The following is a 21,868-nucleotide window of genomic DNA, read 5'->3' on the forward strand; positions in this document are numbered from 1 at the left end:
TTTTAGCACGGCACAAATTGCTTCCCTCTGCATCTCGTCTCTTTAGTGTCTACTTTTGGTTTGAATGCGTGTGAAGTGACGTGTGAAGTTCTTCCTTCCTTCCTCATCCTATAGGCTATCTTTTACTAATTAAATTTAGAGCCCAGTCAACATCTTCCCCATTTGTTTGCCATATGATATCCCTACTCTTTTACTTGCAAAACATTAATCATATATAATTAAAATTGAATTGATTAAATCTCGATTGGTCTCAACTTTCAAGGAAAATAGAGGAACTAAAATGAGAAAGAAGGATTGCTTATTTACTAATTTATAAATTAGTAAGAAATTAGAGGAATTGAATTAAGAAGGATTTAGACTAATGAAGATTCAAAATCAAAATCATGTTAAATGCTTATTGAAATATTTATAGAGTCAAAGTAAGATTACTATAAATTTCATATAAGATATTTATAAGTTAAATACTGACTATTTCTTAAACACACACACACACAAGTTAAATACTGACTATTTCTTAAACACACACACACACACACACTCTCTCTCACTATTTTTAAACCTATTCTTTAAAAAAAAATGAAAACAGGTACTGCAGTATTTTTGAAACTAAACTCTAACTATTTATGAAACTAAACATAGCTACTACACTATTTCTGAAACTAAACACTGACTGTTTATGAGACTGAACATGGGTACTATCACTATTTCTGAGCAATGATACTATCATTATTTTTTTAAACTGATCACTAACTATTTTTAAACTAAACACAAGTATTACACTGTTTTTGAAACTAAACACTTGCTATTTCTAAAAATTGACAAGGAGTATTATCACTATTTCTTAAACTGAATACTGGTACTATCACTATTTCTTAAATTGATCACTGACTATTTCTGAAACTAAACATAGATACTGCACTTATTTATGAAACTGAGCACAAATACTACACACTATATCTAAAACTAAAAACTGACTATTTATGAAAACTAAACACGAGTATTATCATTATTTTTTAAACTAGACACTGACAATTTCTGAAAATTAAAAACCTTGATCACACAATATTCATTGCTGCATATACAAATTCAAGATCCAAATGTGTATGAACCTTGAGTATTGATTTCTTTCGCATAAGGACAACAAAATCAATATCCCTTAGGGAAAAGTGCAAAGAATGCCTGCCCTTTACACTAGCGCAGAGTTCCATTGACTCTAGCTTGGCAGCAATTCGTGCTACACAACCATCCACAAGAAATATTGTTGAGATATACCAACGGGGTATTTCCAATCAGTTGCAGGAATCAAGAGGACAATGAGAGTGCATCATAGGCCAAATCAAAATATAAAACAAAATAAAAATTGAAAGCTAAATTGAATGCTTAAGTTTCATGAAGAAAAATGGTACTTCGGTAACATCGTTCTTGATTGCAAATTTGACTTGCATATTTATCTTCTCTTGCAGCAAGCTGTGAAAACAGATTCAAATGTTCAATTCTACGGCAAACCAACCAATCTTTACATTTAAAAAATAATTCATTTATTAATTTAAACAATAAAAGTTCTACAAATCAAAAGCAACCAAAAAACTCCGAACACTTAATCATTTCATCTTCTTAAAAAATAACTTGAAAAAGATATGAATAAAATATTGCAAAAGCCCAGAAATAGTCAAAAGTTCTAGAAACTTGTAGAAACCGTACAAAAGTTTCTTTTATTTCATCTGAAGGGAAACGGATTAAATAAACGGGAGAATGTGTTGCCATCAGGGTAAAATCGGAAACTCATTGATTGGGCCAGTTTTGATTGGGCTGATTTAATGTTTGGTTTGTCTTAATCATTAAATAAAATTAGTAGGTGATTTTTGGTTAAAATTCAAAGTTGTGAAACACTTTTCATTAATTTAGGTTTTATGATATATAAAATTATGTTGCACGGTTTAGAAATAAAATTTTCATGATAGACGGGTTGATTGGTGTGGGTTTGGAGGTAAATAATCATTAAAAATGTCATCTTTCCATTTTATGCATTAGAAAATTAGAAATTATACACTCGTTATTTAAGATTTAGAAATATAGCAACTGCGATGCCCCTTCGAGCACCACTCAAATCACCTTAAGCAATTAAAATTTGAAAATTTTACCAGAAATTGTCAATAATAATAACCACAGCAATCTAATCCCCAAAAAGAAAAATAGATGACAGAACCATAAACCAAACCAAACATTTTTCATTTGCTTTCAAATCCAAGACAATCCGAAACGGTTACAAAACACAGAATCGGCAGCCAAACCAAAATATTACCAAAAAAAAAAAAAGAAAAAAAAAGAAAAATTTCCCCATAATATATCTAGGTGCGGAAAGGTAGATAACTGTGATTTACCATCAGCTATCCTTTTTTTTTTTTTTTTTTAACAAGGACTAATCAGCCTGCCTATCTCTCCTACCCCATTTTTTTCCTTATAGATTTACACAAAACAAATACATGGTACATAAAAGAAGAAATGTAATTATTTCAAATCATAAAATGATTAACTAATTAACTGGAAAAATTAAGGAATGGGGCGCTTGCCGGAACGGTCGGCGGCCTGGAGGGTTTTATCAATGAGCTTGCGGGCCTTTTTGCTGCGGATCTCGACCTTGACGCTGGAGCTTTTGTCCATCTTTATGTACGGCTTCTTCGACTTCTTCTTCAGCGCTCGAACTTTTGATTTGATGGACTCCACCAAGCTCTCCAACTGGTTCGTCATGATGATCTTAATTTTGTGATTAAGCTTGACTAAATAGAAAGCTTAATGATGATTAAGTGAGAAAGATCTTAGAGAGTTGGGAGGAGGAGGAGGAATAGGGGGAGGAGGAGGAGGAGAGGCAGGAGGACGTAAGTTTTTGTTGCTGGCTTGGGAATCGTAGTTTGTTGCAGGTGTCTGTCACTTGGTTTAATGTCGAGCCAATTTATATGGCGTGCTCTCGAAATGGTCTAGGTGTTTGGGATAATCACCAATTTGCCATCCAGTATTGTGTACTTCAGGCGCAGTGCTTTTCGGAATTTTCCAATTCTACATGTTTTTATAAGTTTTTTTTTTGTTTTTTCAATTAATAGAGAGAAAGAATTCGAACTTCGGATCCCACCGTATATCATGTAATTAAATGAAGTAAATTAAACAACAATAAATAAATTTATGTACATATGACCGTAGATTGTTTTGCTTTAATAAGAAATATTAATAATTTGTATTTTTTTTTATCGACAGATAGATTTTATTAAATTTTAACATATAAATTTACATCATTCGTCAGAATATTAAAAAGAAAATCTGTACAATTTCTCCTATGTTCACCATCAACTTTGAAGACATAAGCTGATGCATCATGTGTTGCACGATTGTCCACTTTATGGGTAAATTCGAACGCAATAGACTCCATAAAACTAGCAAGGGACCAAATATCATGAATAATTCCTTCCATAGCCGCACCAACATCGATTTCACGGTTGATCATTTGTATTACTAAGATTTATGGATCCATTGCCATAAATTACAAATCCATATGTATGGCTTTTAATAAAATTTATGGATATTCTTCTTGATTAATGTCTTTTCAGCTAGTTTTGTTTTTCCATTTGCTTATATTTTGCAGTGAGAAAATTTTGATTTATAGATTTCAAGCCATGGTTTGAAGTTTTGAATAGACAAGTCAATACTCCAGCACTTAAATTCAACGTTCGTATTATACAATTTTTTATCTTTAAAGTTTATATAAATGAGAATAAAATAGAAAATAATTTTTTTTTAACAAACGATATTATCTAAACTAAAGAAAATGAATAGGCTTAGTCTCACAATGGGTTAGCAATAATATTGACCAAGCTCACCTTTAACCTAAGATTTCTCACTTACAAGTGAAGAGTAATACAAGTTGATCGTAGTATTTTCATAGACTTCACTTGTTAGATATTTTTGAAAATAGATCCTCTCCGGATCTTTCCCTCCAAAACCCAAGGATCAAGTGATCACGACCTTTAAAATTTGATCAAATGATTAAAAACAGAGAAGTTAGTAAAAACTTTTAAAAGTTATAATAATTTTTGCCCGTTGGATTAAATTTTAAAGGTTTGGATCACTGATCATTGAGCTTTGGAAGGAAATATCCGGCAAGAATCTCTTTTTGATATTTTTATGATGAGTGCAGTCAGGCTAGTCATGTTATTTGGTCAGTCTACTAAGGACAGTTTTGTACTTTGATGTATGAATGCAGTGTAGAATTTGAGTCCGAGGATATAGCCCAGTTTATAAACTTAAAACGCTTTAATGTGGCACGCTTTTCGTAGAAAAATTAGGTGCGGCATAAAGTCGTCCAAGAATAATCCTCAACTACACAAACAAATTCAAACCTTTCCTAAATTTACTACATATCCTAGAATTAAGAATAATAAACCATCAGGAATGGGTTAGTGGTCAGGAATGAATTTTAAACTCATATTCCATGATATATTTTGAATTCGATTTTTGACGCTGTTGAATTGCACAATGTTGGGCGGGGGAGGCTGAAATACATCTATGATTTTTTCCGACCCTCAAAAAGGGTGGACTGCCGTGGCGAAGCCACTAGCTGGTCCCCTTTAAAAGAAAAAGAGAACTAAGAATTTAGTTCAGGCAAAAAAAAAAAAAAAAAAAAAGAAAAAAAACAAAGCAAATAAATTTAAGGAAAAACTAGATTTCCATCCCTATTTTTCCTATTCTATTGATTAAAACCTTATTCTTTTTCAATTTTTTTTTTTATCAAGGTCCTTAGATTTTAAGAAACATTATTAATTATTTCAATAATAAAATATTTTTTTATTTCTAAATATATTCCTTTAGTGTTAAAAACTTTACATTTGTTATATTTATATCCATGACTATTTTTTTTATCATATATTTTTATTTTTAGTTTGTACCCTTTTTTAATTTGCAACCTTTTTTTTTTTAATTTGTACAAATTTTCTTTTCAGTTTTAATTTGTACTCATATATTAATTCCTTTTTGTGCCCATATTTTTTAAACTCTTATTTGTATTTGTACCCATATTTTTTAAATTTATTTGTACCCATTTTTGATTTTGCTAAATGTACCCATGCTAATTATATGTATTTATTTTATACTTTAAAATATATCAATAATTATTTTTTAAATATGTTAATAATTATGTGGGTACATTATTTTTTTGCTATAATTTTTGTGAAGAACAACATTACTCTAAAATTGATTTTTAAGTATTTATATTAATTAAAAATATTATTTGAATTTGTTTAAATTTTATAATTTGTGGGACATTAAATGCATAAATGTATGAGTTAAATCTCTTAAATTAGGCTAAGGATCTTGATCAAAATATTTAAACAAATAAAGTTTCAGTCTAGCAATTAGGTTGATTAAGGACCAGAACCAAAATGACCCTAAATTTAAATTAGGTTTTTAACAACCAAGAAAATAATTCGTACTAAATTTATTTAAACAATTAGAGAGGAGGAAAAGTTTAAATCTGAGATGTTGTGAGTTGAAGAAGGAATGATGATTATTTCCAGATTCTCTTTGTGAGGATCCTGGGGATCCTCAAATCGTATCCATTCATCGTACATCGTGCGGTCAAAAATTATTTTAAATACTTTTATTTAAAATTAAACATGAACAGTATCTAATTAAAATTGATCGCACGATATACGATTAACATACACGATTTGAGAATTTTCAGAATTCTCACAAAAATGATCCGGAGAGGATCCTTATTCCTGAAGAAGAATACAAAAGTAATCAAGAGCAAAGAACATTTATAACTGGATTGACAAAATCTACCATATCTACCATCAACTTTTGGACAATCCGTTGTAAGTGGGAGAGCTATGGTTCTCTGTTATTGTAGTTATAAATTCCTATCGTGACACATTTTGGTGAGCTGATCGAGACCTCAAGAATTGGGGCAAAAACAACTTTTTAGAAGAATTACAAACAAAACTGTCCTATGCATCGTTAATTAACAATTATTGCAATATTAAAATGGTACTAATGTGCCTATTGTTTTAGTGCAACAAGGTTTACATATACCAAGTCGGTTTAGTGGTAATTCTCATTCTGATGTTGAAATTACCCACCACAGATGTTGAAGCAAAAAAGAGAAACAAATCTTACATAATTTTGCCAATGTAGCATGAATTTGTGCTTACGACGTATCATCGATGTGATGCGTTTTTCGCATACATAAAAACCTTGATGTGTTGCAAATATAATTTTCCCACCTTTTTTTGTCAAGTGATTTTCCCTTCTACTATTAGTGACAATTTTCGAGAGAGAAAAAAAGTTTGTGGCATTTTTTAGTTTTATGTTTTTGATAATACGATATTCTGATTAACTATTGGAGTCAACGAGAGCGATTAGAACTTGGATGAAAGAGAACTAGCACACTGTATTGGACAACTAACTTAACCCAAATACGCAACCGCTACGTTTCTATGATTGACAAATGAGACATGAGAGACTCCTTTTGCTGACTGTGGACAAAGAAAGGCAAGCACTCCATTTTCAAACAAAAAGAATAAATTTAGAAGCTGTTGGTATCATGAAATCAAATGCATCAACCTGTACGGCACCTCCCTTATAAAATCCTAATGAGAAAATGCTGTTACAACTTGGACTACAAATTCCACTCCTCTCTACCAATCACTGCCTTGCCTTCGCTACTATGTTTTCATTTCAGAAGTTGACATTTTGAATCATCTGCACAAACAACTACAAAAGTCACTACAATCTCAGCCATAATTTTTGACATGGAAACGACGAGGGAAACCAGAGCAAAAAATGCCCTAATACATTTTGATTACATGTTTCATACACAGTCAAGGCATTCGAGAATATTAGCGATAAGTCTATCATTCATTAGTCAATCAAGTAGTGAAAGTATAATATAAAACGTAGGCCATAGATTACTAATTTGTTTTTCGCTGCCTGATTCCTGTGGAAAGAATTAAACCATGTAAGGAGGTCAAATCAGATGATTCCTCACAAGCTAGGCAAAGTTTACTTTGTATATAATGTATAGAGTAAACTGGGCATTTCCCTTTTGAATTTTTACTTAACTTTCGATTTACCCCCTAAACTTTTAAATTAGAAAATCAAGGGCTTAAACCAGCATTTTTAAAAAACTAGCCTGAAGGTGCGCCTAGGGGTGCATCCGAGGCTGGGCGTGAGAGTTGCCGCCTCAATTTTGTAGGAGTGGGCTGAGGCGTCATCGAAGTGCGTGTGGGCGGCGGAGGCGTGCTTCAGGGCTTCCGGGGTGTTCATCTGGGCGTTTTTTTTCACAAAATCCAGGTTCGTAAAATGTTTTTTTTGCTGGTCTAGTTTCAATGAAGAAGGAGAGACTTTCTCTCTCCAAATCCCATAAATTTCCATAATAATTGCTTCACTCAACCTTTATTTCATTTTAAGTTCCCTAGAATTGCTCCACTCAACCCTTTATTTTTCTTTAAATTCCCATAATAATTGTTCCACTCAACTTTTATTTTATTTTAAATACCCTATAACTACTTCACTTAGCTTTTATCTCCTTTTTAATTACTTAAAATTGCAACATTCAACCTTTATTTCGCTTGAAATTTCCTATAATTGCGATCACTCATCCTTATTTTCCTTGAAGTTCTCTATAATTGCTTACTATAAAATAAATAATTACTACATTTTAAGACTATATGACATGGTTTCCAAGTACAACTAGACTTAGTAATAATGAAGATGATATTATCTTTGATTTAGTTATAATTATAATTGTTGTTACAAAGTATTATATGTTATAAATATACTTATATATAATATATATTAAAATTCCTAGACTGAGCTATCTATCGGATGCCTTGGCCACACCTCTGCCTTTTAATACATTGGCTTAAACAAATATTTTTGGCTGATTTCCCCCCTTCCGTTAATTTTTCATAAATTTTATCCAAATTAAAATTAACTCTTATCACGTGCACGTCAAGTGACTCCTTTTAGAACAAAAACTTTACTTCACCGGATGTTCAACTTTAAGCTCCCCACACTAAAAACTAGTTTTATGCAAGAGTTAGGTTCGTTTAAACTCTACCAATGGAAATATGATTAAAGGCAGGTTGGAGATGTATAACAGATGGGTTTGGCCAAGACTCTATTAAGATTCTCGATGCAATAAAATTAGAATTGATCAACATCATTAAGGAAATGGAGAAAAAAAAAAGACGCAGAAATGTCTCATAATTTGCATTTTGACAAGCTTATAACTTGAAATGTTGTCTATGATCCAGAAATTGGCAAACTTTCACAGTGCAAAAACCCTTGTTAAGCTTCAAATTGTCAAGACAAGAAAAAGAACATTGTTAAAACAGTTGCCTGCAAGTGGCCGAAAATGGTAAACTTAGAATATCAGGCCTTATCCAAGAGATGACTAAAGTAGACTTGCCTTAAGAAAGATCAAGAATGACATGCTTTTTGAGAATCAGACCATAACATGAGAGTTGCCAGAAGAGCCACGGTTGCAGTTTCAACCCGTAGTCGATGTGGGCCAAGACCAACTGAGATAGCACCAGCTTCCATCAATTCACTCACCTCTTTCTCAGTGAAGTCTGAAGCAAGAATACGGGAAAATAAATCCACAATGATGAATTTCCTACGTAATAATCTCAGTAATGAAAACAGATATTTTATCTTGTATGGTATGGTATCTTAATGAATGTATAAGAGGCGGCAAGGGGTGAACTTAAAGAGAGTATGTATATAATAGCACCAAAAAGTAGCAGAAAATCAATGCACACATACAATTGCTGGTACGTTAGTCCGACAATCCTTAATAGAGTCTGGGTCAACTGTTCTCAAAGTTTAACTTAGCCTCTTCTTCTCAAGAATGTTGTTAAGGATTAGTAGCACAATCTTCTTCTACTTGTCCGATATTCACTTGATTTCAAATTTCACATGTTTGAACATAAATCTTACAATTTAGGAATATAAACGCAGGATTGTTTTAACCGTCCAGTATCACCAACCAAGTCATAGAGCGAAATGAAATGATTCTTAATATCTTATAAATGTGGCTGGTAATTGGTAACTTGGTCTGCAACAAAAATAAAGATAGTTAGAGGATGAATACTTACCACCTTCTGGTCCAACAACAATCAGCCCACTGGACTCCCATCCTGATGAAGTTAATGCACTAACAAGAGGAGTAGCTTCTGCAGTTGCCAAAATAGCTAGCTTTGACTGTGCAACCTAAGTATCAAAATCATACATGTAATTTCAATTAACAACAGAAAGTAAGTATGTTGACATGAAGAATAGTCTGCACATCAATAGGAACATGATGTGAAAGAGCACATGTGAAGTAGAAACAATACTAAATCTGTAAATTATAAGAATGAGAAACAACTTGCTTCCGAGCTATATTATAGAGCATGCCATCGTACAGGTCTGGCTGGAATTATTTTGTAACAAATCAGAACAAAAAAAAGTTGTTAATCTTCAAAATAAAACAAAATGGGGGAAGTGAACAAAGAACTCACAAGAGGCAAAAGACCATCAACTTTCACTGGAGGATTCATAATCATTTCATGTAGCCGTTGGCCTGTGACAGAAGTAGCCATGGGGAAACAAAGGTTTGGACTTTAATATCTAAAAGAAACGTTTAATAGGACACGAAAGTGAGTGACACATGTATATCAAGAATAAGGTAGAGTTAACTATTTTACATTGTTTAGCTGCCGCCATGTTGACACGCTGCAACCTGTCCACCCGATTTTCTGAGATAGTAGGAGACCGCTCTGTCAGCAGAGGGGTTAAACTACTAGCCCCCAGCTCCTAAGGCAGTAAACAAAAATGCGATACTTATTATCAGTTATTGCAGTATGCACTACCTTGCATAACATCATCATACAGAATCACACATATGAGATATACCGTGCATTTCTCAACAAGCCAGTCAGCTCGACCGCCCTTCAAAGTACCTAAAAAGTGAAAAGGAGAAGCATTTTAATAATTGATGACATACCCCCTCAAGCCTTAAGTACTCTTTTACCAACTATTATGACAGAATCAGAAAATGTAGAAAACTAACCAAAAGCCGCAAACACATGCCACTGTGTGTTCTGTGGAAGAACCAACTTTGGATCTTCCAATGCCACAAAATAAAGCCCAGAGCGGTCGACGCTCTGTATTAACCCTTGTATCAAACTTCCTTTCCCATTGAAAAGCTCTACCCTTGCACGCATTATGTCAAAAATCACGGAACACACAACTGAAGTGCAACAAATCTTAAATTCCTAACCAAAAATTGAACTTTCTTTGATGCTTCGATTTCACAACCATCAAAAATTGGTTCCAAATTCAACCAACCCAATTCGAATTTTTCCAGATAGCACGAAACCCAATTCAAATTTGATGGAGTTGAATTGGGATTTTAGGAGGTACCTATCATTGGCGCGCAATCTCAAAACTTTAGTCATGTGCCAGAACTCGTCGCCTTGTACGCGGACTACGCCTCCCTGTAGCATCAAAACAACTAACAATAAGCCTACATTTACTATCTGTATGTTAGAGAGAGAGAGAGAGAGAGAGAGAGATTGCCTTGGAAGCAGGGATGAGCTCGGAGAAGAAGCGAGGGAGGCCGCCGCGGGACTGGTTGGAGAAATCTGAAGACGAGGAAGAAGAGGAGAATGCTCGAGTGGTCGAGGGTCTGAGAGAGAGCGACAATAGAGGATTAGAGCTCAAGAGCCTTGCAAAACGAGGTCGTAGTGGGGTTAGGGTTTGCATTTCCCACCAATTTTCAGAGTTCTTGGAGTTTAAAAGGTCGGTGGCTGAACGCCAGCAGCGGGAAGGAAATTCGCAAACAATGCCCCAGGCCAGGATCAGATGCTCGACGGAGGGAAGGAAATTCGAGCGTGTTTTCTAAACAGAACTAAATTAGTACGTATGTTTTGGGGAGGAGGGCCGGAATTACTAATCCGCTAATAAAATTATGGTTAAATTACACTTTACATCCTCATGTTTAGACGCAATTGCAACCTTATACAATATCTTTAAAACATTTCAATTTCAAACATTTACTTACATTTTATTACAATTTCATACATCTGTTAAAAATTTTGTTAAGTTTACAATGAACTAATGACGTAGCAATCAAAATTTTCCACATTGATAAAAAAAATATAAAACAAATTGTTGTAGGCATAATTTACTAAACAATTATGGAGGTCAGAGAGAGAGGGAAGGTGCGGCATAGAGAGAGAAGAGAGAGAAGAGAGAAATATGTAATTGTGAAGTGTATTCTATTCCTCCCCATTGTGCCTTTATTTATAGTAGTAGGGAAGGTTAATTCCTTACCCTTTTAGGATTACAACTCTTAATAGGTAATCAACTCTTAATAGGAATATGAGAGATATTCCAAGATATACTAGGATTTGCATAATCACATTCCTAATATAATAGGATTGCAACACTCCTAATTGAGTGTGTAAATACTCAAGCAAATGACGCATTAAGTCTTTAGTGATGAAGCAAGTATAGTTGATGAAGTCATCGACACAATGAGCAAATGCAAATCTCAAATCAACGGAAGAATGCACAAAAAGGTAAAACTCACAAAACCTCACTATGGTAAAACCCAAGGTGGGAGAAAAACCCATAGATTAAGGAGAAAAAGTGAGAAGTTGCATTAAGTCAAAACTATACGTCTTTTGGACGCAAGTAGAAGAGCTCACAAGGGTATGATCAGCCCAGGATGGGTGCCTCGTTAAAACCTAGTTAGGTAGCAAAAATCCAGTGAGAAAAATGCTGCTAATCGTAAGGAAAAAGAGTACATTAAGATCAAGTGAGTATACTTCTGGATACCCTCCTTGATTTGACATAACTTCCAAATGAGAACTACAAGCATTGCATATGAATAGTTAGGCATACCAATTCCTCGGACAAGCTTCTGGAAGGTTGACTTCGGCAGTGACATCGTGTAGAGGTAGGCAAGGTTGTCTGGGATCGGCTTGCATGACTTTAATCTTCTGATGCTTTGCTGATGTAGATGTGGACGCAATATGTTTTGGCGTTGACTTTATTGATGTATCATGGCTTGGTCGAGTGGATACATGCGGCATAATCTTCATGGATCATTGTTGGGACTCAACGATGGATGAAAATAGCAAGTATTTCGAATATGCTTAACAAAAACTTCTAACCATGTCTCACTTGTGGCGTAGTGAAGTGAGGTGAGTCCTGAAACAATTCAAAGATTTCGCAACTAAGGTCATATCGTGGACCTCCAGGACATTGCGATATCCTTAACGGTAAAGACATAACCATTTGGGGATTTTTCCTTGTGTGGGGTTTGATAAGTAACCAGCATCAGCATAATAAACATGGCAAGCATCTGTCTGAGGATCAGAGGGGTTGGATCCGCTTAACATTTGTTGGGATTTGCCCTCGTAGTACCTTCTGGGTACGTCTTTAATACTAATTCAGTGGTTACGTGTGGGCGCGGTGCTACATCTTTACCAAGATCAACAGCGAAGGAGATGTCCTGTCTAAATACAATGAGCTAAGTACAACAAAGCGCAAAGTTAAACTTAGATATGGAATTTCGGATTCCATAACCTCTTCAAGGGTCTCATTTGCATATAACGTATGGACGATCATAAATATACTCAAAGGTAATACATTCGGGGTGTAGTTCGACTGGTAGACCAAGGTACCGTCAGAACAACGCTTGAACTTTAGGATAAGGCATAAACTAGTTTTCCTAAGATCCTTTATCTCAAATTCCATCTTAAGGTGTAAGCTAGTTTTCTCAAGTTCTTCTAGAGTCTTAGTGAGATTCGTGTCAATGACATAAACTATAACTCTAGCAATTTGGAATAAGACTTCATAGTTTAACACGCAAGAATATACATTCATATCCTTGACTGATCAAATAATCATGTACACGGGTATACGACATCCATCGGATTGTAAGTGAATGCCTTAAATAAGTTAAGAGGGTGTTCCGTGGTTTGGAACTATTTGAACCAGTCCATGTAATTCTTCGGGAACTTACATGTAAATCTCCGTATCTATATCCCCATGGAGAAAACACTAACCACATTTCATAATGCTGCTATTAATCACATGACGTTTGACAAAAACCTTGCGTCGTAAGGCGTGCATCATATTGCACTATTTCATTCATCTCATAATGCTTCCTTTCGCACTTGTAACACAAAAATGTTACCTTGGGCAGTGTAGGAACAACATGTCCAATACATACTTTGGTAAGGAATTTGACTTGGATTGTAATTTCAGTTGTCCAATCAGTTCTACGGTGTCACTTAATTAACGGAACACGATTCGATATCATTGCTTTTCATTTATGTCAGTAGCTACCATGTAAGTGAAAACATCATTGATGGTAATCTCATTTCAATTCCATGTAGCTCATCCAAACTAGTATACTAGACTAAGAAACTAGTATAATGGACTAAGAACTTCAAGTCTCGGGAGTAATCCGAATTAATCTCATGAGATGGAAATGATTTGAGACGGCGATCGAGTTTAGATTCATTGTTGTACCGTGTCTTCCTTTTCCAGGGAAGTGAATCCTACGAACTGAATGATCTGTCGTGCTCCATGCCAGGACAGATTGATTGGCTATCCACCGGTGTACCGGACTGTCCAACAGGGGCATCATACCCTCTAGAGATGTTGACTCGACGTCTGTTAAGTACGTCTATCCTTGCAGACATGTTTGCAGCTGGTATATGATCTCGTCACTTTAGCTAGATCAGTGGAATGCGTCTAGAGTAATATTCTGAAATCTAGAATTCATCGCACTTGCTTATCACACTTATGCGGTACGGGGATCGAGATAAGACATAGTGGGCAACGTCCACGCAAATTCGCGCCGTTCTCCAGGAACGTTGACGTTCTTATCTCCCCCTAATGGCAGGAAGACTGTCTCATTAAAGTGACAACCCGCAAATGAGCAGTAAAGAGATCGCGTGCAAGGGCTCGAAGAGAGCTAGTGTGAAGGAGAATCATGATCGATGAAAGATACAGATCCTTTTTTGAGGACCCATGTTGGTACATTGCGGTGGTGCAACTTGGCACATCGAATGCACACCCTAATGCGTAAATACGAAAATCATCAGGTTCGTACCCAGTAACCAACTGTAACGTCATATAGGTTGGGTGGCAATGGGCCTCAAGCCAGACCAACATAACTGCATACAAGATTACATAACCCTAGGCAGAAACCGAAAACTTGGTACGTTTACCAAAATCTGAGCGATCATTTAATTTGCGCTTTATGATCACTAAGCGAGGCTATTTGGGGTGAACATGGGAATTCGATGTTCAATTATAAACCCAAAATACATGCAATACTTTATCGAAAACCGTCGATATAAACTCTCCGACATTATTCAATCTCCCGGACCTTAAGGTATAAATATGGTGGTGAAACCTTAATTGGCTAGGGGGTTTAGCAATAATGTGTGTGGACAAACATGTGACCAGTTTGTCGATTCATCAACCAAAACCACAAGTATTTATATGGTTTGCATTTTGGTTGGATTAGTCCACATATATTCCCTTGAATCTACTGTGAAAAGAAGGGTGATTTCATATCTTTGCAAGGGATGATTTAGAAAATCAATTTCCCTAATGAGCAGGCTTGGCAAAGTGTGCTTGTAGGCACAAGATCCTTACTTCGAGTAAGGATATGCGTCGTAGCATCATTGTTCGACCTAAATGTCCCAAATGGTCATGCCAAAGCAAGTCAATTGCTCAATCACCAGGCTCCAAGTCGGCCACAAGTGGTATATTCCCAGTTGGGAGACAACCCATTGGCCCCAAAGCAAAGCTTCAGGCTCATTTTTAAAGGTGGTGCAAAGACATTTCACTCTATTTTCATCAGTGGTTTCATTTATGATTATTGTTCTCTCGAATATCCTTAAAAACTCAACGACAGGAAGAATTTAAGGTCCCTTAAATGGTAATTCAGTACCATTCATACAACAAGGAGCATGCCAATGCTCTTCATCAGGTTGGATAGACCTAAAGTCGTTGTTAGAGATATGATTTAGGTGTAAAGTTAGTGTGCGTGGTACGCATTCATCCAGACAACTAACTTTTCCACATTCTTACCTAATCATGTGTTTAATTGAATTGGTCACAGGTATTCAAGAAAACATGATTCAATTAACTCATATTGGAGGACAATATCAATAAGATTATCCATAAGTAAAACATATACCAAAACTTGAATCCAAGAACATAGAAAAATGTTCACAAAGTAAACGGTTTACTAAGGGGATTCGGCTAACAAGGTCATTCGTGTCAAAATTCTGCTCTTCCAACAATGTTTGGTGGAGCAAAATTAGTCTCACATATTGACTACTAGAATGGTACTCCTCAACAACATTGGTAGGGGCACGAACAGGTTCATAACCAATGATCTATTCCATCGAGACGGAAGTAGATTCTGTAGGTTTAGGGTATGGAAATATTATCCCTTATTCTTGAAGTTTTAGGTCTTAGGTACCAAGGATCATGCTTCGGGCATGATGCCACACCTTGGCAGGCCCTGATTGTACCATATGTTGTAAAAAACAAACTCAAAATTAGATTGTGAGAGAGATAGATCCTGAATTGGATTCGGTAGGCTTTAGCCGAACTAGGTATATACCTTTCTCTCACATTTATGGTAGTAATCAGATTCGAGAATTTGGTAAACTTCAACTTTCTACACTTGTTGCTTCAGGAGCAAGTTAGAAACATGGAATGACGAGAAAAGTATTCTTTAGTCAAAATTTAATCGGATTTATAAACTTCAGAATCGTACTCAGTCATGGACGTAATCATGGTGTGCTTCGGGCAATATCTTTCATGATTAAATGGTCCATAGCAGCAAGCTAAAGAGCCATGGAATTCCGTTCATGAGGTACTTCCGTTGGTGATGCTTCAGGCATAAGTCTTCGAATGAAGATCATGACGGAGGCTTATTCAGCTATTTCATGCCATTGTTGACTTCAATGGTTTCTCAGCTTCTTGATAGTCAAGTGGAGATTCACGTCTTGTACCCCACATAAAGTGGTTTCTATTAGAAAACGTCCAAATCAGGAAAATCGAACTTATGATGGTTTGACAATCCACTGAATTGGAAGGAACAAGATTGTGATTAGTGCTATGGGAATGAATCATCCATAAGCATCAAAGTGAGAACATTCGAGTTCTATGACATGGTTTTCATGAAAAACATCGGGTTTTCATGGGTGCATTTTTTTATGAAAACTTCTGGTTTCAAAGGCACTAAATTTGAAACTACAGGTTCAATTTTGTTTATGAACATTTAGTTCATAAAAGAGAGGTTCCTGCAAGAACACAGAATGCAATATACAACTAAGTGTAGTGGATTTGAGGTTATTCGGGAACTCAAGTGCAAGAGCTTTGTTACTACAAAAGTATGTCACGGTTCAAAGTATAAAAATAAATTATTGAATCGTTAATGTTCAAAAGTGATCTTTAGGTCAATAATTTTGGATTCATTATCAGATTAATGGACCGCATGTCACTTTTAATTAATTCAATAGATTGAGACCAAACAGGGTCGATCGTAGAAGCAAAAATAATATTAAAATAATATCATGGGTCGAAAATATCATAGCCTAAAAGAAGGCTGGGTGCTGTGAGCAAAAGAAGGGGCTCGGGTTGGGTATGGCTACAAAAGCAGCTGATAGGAGCATATTTATGCGACTTAAATGGCTTGTTCTCGTACATTTACGTTATGTTTCTTTAGTTATTTTGGTACTTTAAGCTATTTTCGTGTGTTTGTAGGTCCAAAGGGCTAAAGGAGCAAAAAGATGCATTTTGGAGACTTTTGGAGCACTTTTGGGCTAAGGACGGATAGCTTATGCTTGAAGCCAAAGTGTTGGACGAAATTGAAGACCTAATTGGAGCCAAAGTGTTGGAACCTTGTTCTCTTTAGTTTTAGGACATTTAAACCTTTCCTAATCCCAATCATGCCATGCATAACACACATCCATTCTAACACATTGTCATTGCACATGCATTTCCTTCATTAGTTAACCCACATGCACTTATCACTTATCATCACCACATATCATATCACTTAACCACTTATCATATCATAACCACATATCATATCACTTATCACTTATCACTTAACATATCATCCACCTACTTCACCTACAACATCCACTTCACCTACAACATCCACCTACTTCACCTACAACATCCACCTACTTCACCTACAACATCCACTTCACCTACAACATCCACCTACTTCACCTACAACATCCACCTACTTCACCTACAAATGACATAGCCATATGTTCCCTCCACTACTCCTATAAATACCCTTGCATTCATTCATTCATGGAACATCTCATTTCATACACAACACACCACAAACACATCCCTTTCTCTCTTAGCCGTGAGTCTCCCTTAGAATCCAAACTCCATCTCTCCATTTCACACACCACAACTAACACAAACACTTCCCCTTAGAATCCAAAACCGTGAGTCCCCATTCCACCATTCCTCATCCATTTCCATAATTCCCCAAACCTCACCTTAGACCTTGTGCTACAACAACGAGGAAGATAAGAGGGCCTAAACGTTCATACAATTCACGTTTGAGTTGTTGGAATGTTTACGCGTTTCTTTGATTTCAATGTTTAAATTCAATTCTCTTTGTTTTGTAATATGAGGAATGGAAGAGAAGAGTGCCTAAACGTTCATACAATTCAAGTTTGAGTTGTTGGAATGTTTAGGTGTTTCTTTGATTTCAAAGTTATGAGGAACTAAACACTTTTTGGCTAGGGGTGATTTCAATACCATGATTATTTATGTGATATAAATTGATGAATTCCGGTTATGAACTCTTGATTCGTGAATGCAATTGGCTTAACTATTTGATGAATAACTTATTTGTGTTTGTTGATTGAGGGTCGACACTTAATTAGCATGCATGAATATGTGGCTAAAGTTTAAGGAGGTTTCACATAATCGTTACTAACTTATACTTGAAAGTAGTAAAGGTCGCTTGTCACGATCGCGTTAAGTTTAATTCTTAGCATGAGTAACATGATGTCATAGTTGCAAATGCTTTGTCAATGCTTATGGTTTTCATTATTCTTAATGATCTTCGATTGTATCTCTATTATGATGACATGTAGGGAACTTTTGAGAATGTTTTGGGTTGTCGAATGATGCCATCCAATCCAATAATATAAGGAAAATCTGAGGGTTAACTAGTGATGTCACGGTTAATTTGGGGCATTGTCGTTCATAATTCAATGAAGGAATAGTTTGATTCATATGCATAAATATCATGTGTAGAGAAAGAACCCTTAGCTAGCTTCCCATCCATTCATTTCCGTCAAATCCATATTTACAATTTGTTTTGTTTCCAAGTATTCATTTTAGTTTAAATTCGTCCAAATCCATTTCCCCCCTATTTCGTTGAAGTCTTAGTCTTAATCTTTCTTATTTTTAGTTTTGCTTTCTTCGAGCATTAAATAGTGTTTTATATTGTGTTTTTATGTTTTTAAGTCAATTTAGAAGGTTTTAGCAAGCCCTCCTAATTCCCGGTCTAGAACGATCCCTACTTATACATATACTACAATTGATAAAAAGAGGGTTTAATTTGTGTGCGTATAAATCACGCATCAAATTTTGGCGCCGTTGCCGGGGATTAGCAACTTTGCTAATCCCTTGGTTCTTTTCTTTTTTTTTGGTTTAGTTGTTTTCGTTTTAGTTTCTAACTTAATGTTGTTTTCTTTGTTTGTTGTTACTTTTGATATTTGATTTAGTTCTCTTTCTTTGATTTTAGGTACTAGAGAAGTAAGATATGGATTTTGCTAGCATTCAAGCTCAATTGGCAAATCTTACTTCTAAATTGTTGCCGTATGCCGAAAGGACCACAATGCAGAGTGTCCCTACATTTGGTGCTTCATATAGGCAAGGATTTCAAGCCAATCAATGTCCACAAAGAGATTGGAGGGATCATTCAAACTCTATATGGTGGGAAGATCAACAAGTTCAACGTGAAGCATATTGGCAACCATATGAGGAGTTCTATTCAAGACCTATGCAACCACCACAACTTCATATGCAATATGCTCAATTAAATTCAAGTTCGCCAATAGATTATATTCAAATTCTTAATGAAATAAATTCTTTGGCGCAGGGGTCACAAAATCAAGCCAAGGAGGCTCAACAAGAAGCATATTGGCAACCATATGAGGAGTTCAATACAACACCTATGCAGCCACCACAACCTCCCCCACAACAATTCCAATCAAGTTCAAGTATGTCCATGGATAATGATAAAAAATTTCAATCACTAACCTCTTTGACGCAGGACGAACAAAATCAAGACAAGAAGTTGGGTAAATTGGACGAGCAATTTGGGCAGATTATGGAGTTCATGAAACAAATTCAAGAGCAAAGTGAACTTTCCAACTCAACTATTGAAAACTCGAAGGAAGATTTTGAAATCCATAATGCTATCACTTTGGGAAGTGCTATGGAGGTTGGAGCTGACCTAAAAATGTCCAAACATAGCCTAGAAGTGGATGAAGAGCTGCTAATTGAGGAGGAGGAAGAAGACATGCACACGGCAAGGGTAGAACAACCCTTGCCGCAGCCCCCTAAGCCCTCTAAACCACCCACCACCAGTAAGGACGTCCCAATTCCATGTTATTCTGATGTTATTCCACCCAATGTCCCTTTTCCTAGCAGGTTTTTGATTCCCAACCAAGAAGAGAGTAAAAAGGACATCGTGGAAGCCTTCCCAAAGGAGCAAAATGCTATTCAAATTCTTGGTGCAACACAGCAAGTTTTAGATGGTGTTGAATTCTTCAAAGGACTTTGTACACCAAGAAGAATGATTCAAGAGAAGGTAGTGGCTGGAGAAGATGTAGAAGGCATCAAAGAAGACATATTTGAAACCACAATTCCCAAGGAAGTTGGATTTTATGACACGGGACAAGTCATAACTTTCGAAGGGGTGTTTATTCTGGAGTTCATTTTGGAGCACACAGGTAAGCCGCCTCCCCGAATTTCAATTTTCTTTTATACTAACATGTGGTTAATGATTCAGGCACCCAATCTGGAATTTAAACTATTACCGGATCATTTCAAGTATCACCGCCCATTCAAAGATAAATTCCATGCTGTTTGATTTTATTTATGAAAAAAAAAAAAGAAAAAAAGAAAAAAAAAAAAAAAAAAAAAAAAAAAAAAAAAAAAAAACATGGCAGAATGATGGAGCTTCACAAAGGGCGTTTACTTGAAGCCTCACTACTGGGCAAAACTCTAGAAGCAGGAGGCATAGATGCGGAAGGCATCGGAGCAGAAGGCATCGAGGCGGAAGGCATCGGGACGGAAGGTATCGGAGCGGGAGGTATCAAAGAAGAGGCCTCAATACTTGGCCAAACGCTGGATGAGCCCGGAAAAATGTGCCTCTGGAAGTAAGCCGCAAGCCTTTGACGGTCAGTTTGACGGTCACTTTGCATCCGACCATTGGATTCTTGTAGCTCATCAAGCTTCCTCTTCATACCCGTCGAATAGTTGTTGGCAAGCACGTGCAAACTTCTATTCTCGTACTTAAGCAGTTTGATCTCCTGCTTGAGACTTTCCACCTCTGCCATCAAAGATTCCACCTGACGGGAGCGGGCAAGCAGGCGTTGGCCCATGTTGGACACAGAACTCGCACACTGAACACTAAGTGCGAGGGATTCTTGAACGGCCAACTCATCGGACCGTCCTGACAGCAGCCTACTATCTTTTGGAGTAAGGAGGTTCCTAGCTACTATTGTAGCTGTTGTGGCGTCCTGCATCACAGAGTCTTCACCTGAAAGAGGACCGTTAGAAGATAAGAAAGAAGGGCGCCATACGTTACCTTGACGCGGCGCGGCCGTATCACTGCTGAGACTCAATTCTAAGCTAAGGTTCGATGGGTTTGCCATTTTTCAAAAGTGTTCAAAGAGATGGGGTGGATGGAGTTAATTCTCAAAGGGCCGGAGTCGATTTTCAAGAATGGGAATTCTTCAGAGTGTGTTTGTTGTGGTGATCGATAGCTCTATAAGAAGCCAAGGCGACGCGTCCACCAATTCGAAAAGCCGGAATTTCCGGCGTAATTTAGGCGACGCGTTCTCTGCTTTTCAGAAGACGCGTTCAACTTTGTCAAAAGGAGCCGCATCTGCACTACCACGTGTCGTTCAGAAAGCGAAGGGGCGTCGTTCAGAAATCGAAGGGGCGCCTGCTCAGAAATCGAAGAGGCGTATTCAAAGATCGAAGAGGCGCCACTATTTCAAAAAGCCGGATTTGCGGGATCAAAACGTTTGTCGACAAGGGTAAAAAGTACCACCACTTGATATTATCTCTATATATGTCGACCTTCGTCTTTTATGGCAGGGCAAACCTGAAGAAAATGCCCAACTCTCCCTCACCTCTGAGGGCGCACTCGAAATACTCAATTCTTTCTTCTTCCCCAAAGATGATACCAGATGCCTGGAGTACATATGACCCAGGAGGAAACGGCGGATTGAAGCATGTGCTGATTCATTCACCGTTTCTTCAAAGCAAAGGTATCTCATATCATCAAGGTCAAAAGCAAAAATATCTCATATCATGCTCTTTCCCTGTCTTTTTCTTTGTCCTTGTTCTTACTCGCATGGCAAAGTAAAAGAAGCAATCAGCCGGCACTTGGAGTCAGTCTTCCGATCTGGAGCCAACTGCCTGGAATCTATTCCTGATTGCTTACCTAGCGTTGCTCTCGAGTAGTCATCTTCAACGGTTGATACACTTCCGGAGAAGGGACCACTTCTGCAAA

At 36.5% G+C, this 21,868-nt stretch overlaps 2 protein-coding genes across 2 annotated transcripts; both read right to left on the reverse strand.

Moving 5' to 3' along the window:
• Positions 1–2,361: 2,361 nt before the first annotated feature.
• Positions 2,362–2,901, reverse strand: LOC137727498 (uncharacterized). Its single transcript, XM_068466349.1, has one exon. It carries the CDS (start codon positions 2,746–2,748, stop codon positions 2,551–2,553), a length of 198 nt encoding a protein of 65 aa, XP_068322450.1. The 5' UTR covers positions 2,749–2,901; the 3' UTR covers positions 2,362–2,550.
• Positions 2,902–8,096: 5,195 nt separating this feature from the next.
• LOC137730029 (uncharacterized) lies at positions 8,097–10,945 on the reverse strand. Its single transcript, XM_068469099.1, has 8 exons — positions 10,612–10,945; positions 10,456–10,529; positions 10,103–10,245; positions 9,946–9,992; positions 9,738–9,846; positions 9,552–9,613; positions 9,147–9,261; positions 8,097–8,621 (listed from the first exon to the last, which is right to left on the reverse strand). The coding sequence occupies exons 1-8, from the start codon at positions 10,795–10,797 to the stop codon at positions 8,470–8,472; spliced, it is 888 nt and encodes a 295-aa protein (XP_068325200.1). The 5' UTR covers positions 10,798–10,945; the 3' UTR covers positions 8,097–8,469.
• Positions 10,946–21,868: the final 10,923 nt, after the last annotated feature.

This window comes from Pyrus communis, chromosome 3 (assembly GCF_963583255.1).
Source record: "Pyrus communis chromosome 3, drPyrComm1.1, whole genome shotgun sequence".
NCBI lineage: Eukaryota > Viridiplantae > Streptophyta > Magnoliopsida > Rosales > Rosaceae > Pyrus > Pyrus communis.

Excerpts from the sequence above, each read along its gene's own strand:
- LOC137727498 (XM_068466349.1), bottom strand. The coding sequence starts at position 2,748 with ATGACGAACCAGTTGGAGAGCTTGGTGGAGTCCATCAAATCAAAAGTT.
- LOC137730029 (XM_068469099.1), bottom strand. The coding sequence starts at position 10,797 with ATGCAAACCCTAACCCCACTACGACCTCGTTTTGCAAGGCTCTTGAGC. Across the intron at positions 10,246-10,455 it reads AGATTGCGCGCCAATGATAG|GGTAGAGCTTTTCAATGGGA; the intron begins GTACCTCCTAAA and ends AATGCGTGCAAG. Across the intron at positions 9,847-9,945 it reads GGCTTGTTGAGAAATGCACG|GAGCTGGGGGCTAGTAGTTT; the intron begins GTATATCTCATA and ends TTACTGCCTTAG.